The sequence below is a fragment of the Hesperophylax consimilis genome, chromosome 22, assembly GCF_061612785.1.
Source record: "Hesperophylax consimilis isolate HC1 chromosome 22, BYU_Hcon_1.0, whole genome shotgun sequence".
In the NCBI taxonomy this organism is placed as follows: Eukaryota; Metazoa; Arthropoda; class Insecta; order Trichoptera; family Limnephilidae; genus Hesperophylax; species Hesperophylax consimilis.
The window spans coordinates 12,547,173-12,550,690 of record NC_142857.1 but is presented as its reverse complement, the minus strand read 5'-3'; the positions used below and the strand labels follow the sequence as shown (position 1 = coordinate 12,550,690).

The window sequence follows — 3,518 nt, the reverse complement described above, 5'->3', positions numbered from 1 at the left end:
CATTGTGATACAATTCAAGGGGCAGGTTTTGATTGATATTCTAATTTATCCTGTTAACCACAGACTTTAAAGTATTTGTAATGGTTGCTATTTCCCTTTGGGAATGTTAAGTGTTTAACAATAGTGTCTTCACTTTCAGACATTTTTTTGGGGACGTGTCTGAAGACCTAGCCATACTGAAAAAACAGAACATTGGACTCAATATGGAAAAACTATTCACTGAAATAAGATATGAAAAAAAAAATTACAGAATTAATAGATAATTAATAATTACTTACATTTTGGTACAGCTAAACTGTTAAAACTCTTAAATATAATTATTATGTATATTTATTTACCAGAACTTCAATCACGAATTTTCACAAAAATGCTGGCCACATGGAAAAAACCTTAAATTTTCGAGGGATGTGGCACTTTGCGAGTGTTGCCACTTCTTAAAAGTATCAGTGGTGATACCAGCAACTAAAATAACGAAGGAATGGCCATCATATCCAAGTTATTTTGAAGTAGAGACAACGTAAACATAAAAATCTGGAAATATTGGAACTGTCCCTATTAATATGGCAACCCACTGTATCACTAGTTTTTCCTGCTTTTACAGTTATTTCGTTAATTTTACGAGTAGTTAATCAATAATAAAATTGAGGAAGTAGAAAATTATTATTCTCTGTATCTGCCCCAAATTCTCCCTACTCCTGCCATCTTTCGTTGATTCTGACAACACTTTTTACGACAAGCAATGATTTACCAAATAATTTAGCAGAGACCCTTGATCGGTAAAACAGGTTTTCATCTTCGGTCTTCGGATAGAGACATCTAGCGGCCTATTATAACATCAGCTTGCAGCTGTCAGGCGGTTAAAATGCAAACAATTCAACGGATGTTTGAACCTTGCGCAACGATATTTTGCAATTCAAAATGTCTTGTTGAACTTATGAATTAAAAACTATTATTTATCAAGAAAATACAGTGCTTCAGAGTTATTGTGGAGGTGAGCATTCTATGTGATTGATTTTTAAGTTGACGATATTGAATACAAACGTTTTCAATGAAATTAACAAAGCATGTGGTGATTATAAATTATAATACTTAATATTATATTATTCACAAAGAAACTTTTGAAGTAGTAACGATTTTCCTTTGTAAAATATCATATACTACAATAAAAACCTTCATTACTCCTTTTACTGAGCCCATTTTCAAGAAAGTTACTTAAAACAGGCACGTTAAATTCTGATTGATTCTAAAAAATGTAATTTGTTTCGCTATATATTTTCATAAAGTTCGAACTCCCCAACTGATTACATCAATAACTCACTAAAATAGTACTATTTATATGTACTATATTTCTTAACGTAATTCCTTTTCTCTTTGTTTCTAGGAATCCCAATAAACCAAAGAGAGTGTTATAGTAATTAAAGATGAGTTATATGATCAATAACAATGCTTTTGAGGTGGACCCAAGCCCCAGAAAGAAGAGGAAGAGATCTCTTCAATGCACAAACGCCTACTTGAATCCTGCCTTAGATATTCTCTCTACGGAAGACGCCATGTGTAACAACTTCATGGAAGTAGCCCCGTCTAAACGAACGAGAAGATCCCAAAGCTGCGAAAGCAGAATTTCATTTGAAAATGCTGCTTTGGATCTTCCAACTAAAGCTTACAACGAACTACTAAGAAAAGAGCTAGCTAACGTCAATGAAAAGTTGACTTCTATTACTGAAATGCCAAGTCCAGCTCAAATTGCATATTACAATAATGATTCTGCTCTAAGTATGATTGAAGAGAAGTCTATTATTTCCCGATCAAATGATAACATCAGACAAGTCAATTCGACACCAGTTGTCAGCGGTAATTCTATTGTAAAACGCCGCGCCAGTTTTGACCTAAGTTTCATTGAAAAGCTGGGAATCGATGATAGTGTAAACGGCGAAGCTTTATACTTGGACGATGATCTAAACGAGAGCAATATCATGGAGATTAAAACTATTACAACAATCACAATGAAAAAGTTACAGCCAAAAGTTGCTCCGAAGAATACGAATCCTTTTCTTAATTGTGATTTAGATTATGACGCAATTGAAAAGGCCCCGGTCCAATCGAAATCTAATTTTCCTTTTGATATACGAGTGCAAAGCACCGATTGCACTGAGAACGATAGTATTACATCTTCATCTGCTTACGAAGCCATGTCTGAACCCGAAATAGACTCAATTACATCAATTGACGAAATTGTAATGCCCAGACGTCTGTTTGCCGATGATGATAGCTCCGTACAGTACATTGACGACCAATCAATTGCAGATGACAACATAAACTTTGGATACAGCACTGAAAATAACAATCCAATAAATTGTAACTTTTCATCGGCATCTTATCAGGATAAACCGGTATTCGTCTTTGAAGGAATGAATAAACAGAGTAAAATACTTGGATGCGATGTAACAAATATTTCACACGACGAAATCTTTAACGGTGAACAAAATTCTGTGCATATGAAAAGAGTTTGCATTCCAAATTTGAATAACAACATTGAAGCCACTTTCAAAGATAATTCTAATAACCGACTTGAAACCTTTAAAAAGCAACCAACGAAATCAAATAACAAAATTTCTTCGAAGATTTTTAATAAGATTAAAGATGTTTTTAAACATGATAAAAAATCGGCGACAAAGAATGAAAATTTACCAATTAATAATCCTTACGAAGTTGTACGTAGAGCGCCAGTGCAAGAAAAATCAAAGAAACCTCTTCCAGTTTGTTTTGTGAATCCTGCGCTTAATCTTAACACAACTGCTGAAATGGAGTGTGAAGAAGTCGATAACGAAACAATGAAGTCCATGTATTCAACCGCATCAGGCTACAACAATCGTAACCCATTTCAAATAACTCCCATGAAGCACGCAAGAGAAAATCAAATAATGTACGACAAAGAAAACTTATACGCATCACAGACAATGAGTAACGGCATAGACTTGAGTGACATATGTTATCAGTCTGAAAACATGGGTAAGAAACGCGTTCGGTTTGATTCCACACTAAACCACGAGAAGGTCATAACTGGCAACAGTTTTGACTCTGATCGTAATAGTGTCAGCTCTTCTGGCTCAAGTCAAAGCGCCAATCAAGTTACGCAGGTTTTCCACCAAATAGATTCTGAGATAGACGAGTTTCACAATGAACTTGAAAACTGCTTCAACGAGAAGAAGTTCATAACTCAGAATCTGTAGATTTAAAATTTAATTTTTTTTACCAAAACATAGTATTATTTGTTTATTCAGTTTTTTTAATGAAAATAATTACTATAATTATTTTTTTATCTACTTTATTATTTGTTCTTTTATTTTGTTAAGTATTTATTAAAAACCTAAACAATCTAATGCTGCGTATACACATGAGAAAAAAGCGAGAGCCGAGCTTTGAATTATGGGAAAGGAACTAAGCGGTGCATCGTGCGCAGCATTAGGATTTTTCGGAAGCTCTCTCCCAAGATCTGGTCCTAAATTTTGAAACATTGG

General features: G+C 34.1%; 1 protein-coding gene across 1 annotated transcript; it reads left to right on the top strand.

The window, feature by feature from the left end:
* Positions 1-1,406: 1,406 nt before the first annotated feature.
* Positions 1,407-3,230, top strand: LOC149412863 (uncharacterized). The gene has a single exon (XM_089645180.1). It carries the CDS (start codon positions 1,422-1,424, stop codon positions 3,228-3,230), a length of 1,809 nt encoding a protein of 602 aa, XP_089501306.1. The 5' UTR covers positions 1,407-1,421.
* The last annotated feature ends 288 nt before the right edge of the window (positions 3,231-3,518 follow it).

Bases quoted from the DNA above. Each gene is read 5' to 3' on its own strand.
- LOC149412863 (XM_089645180.1), top strand. From the start codon at position 1,422: ATGAGTTATATGATCAATAACAATGCTTTTGAGGTGGACCCAAGCCCC.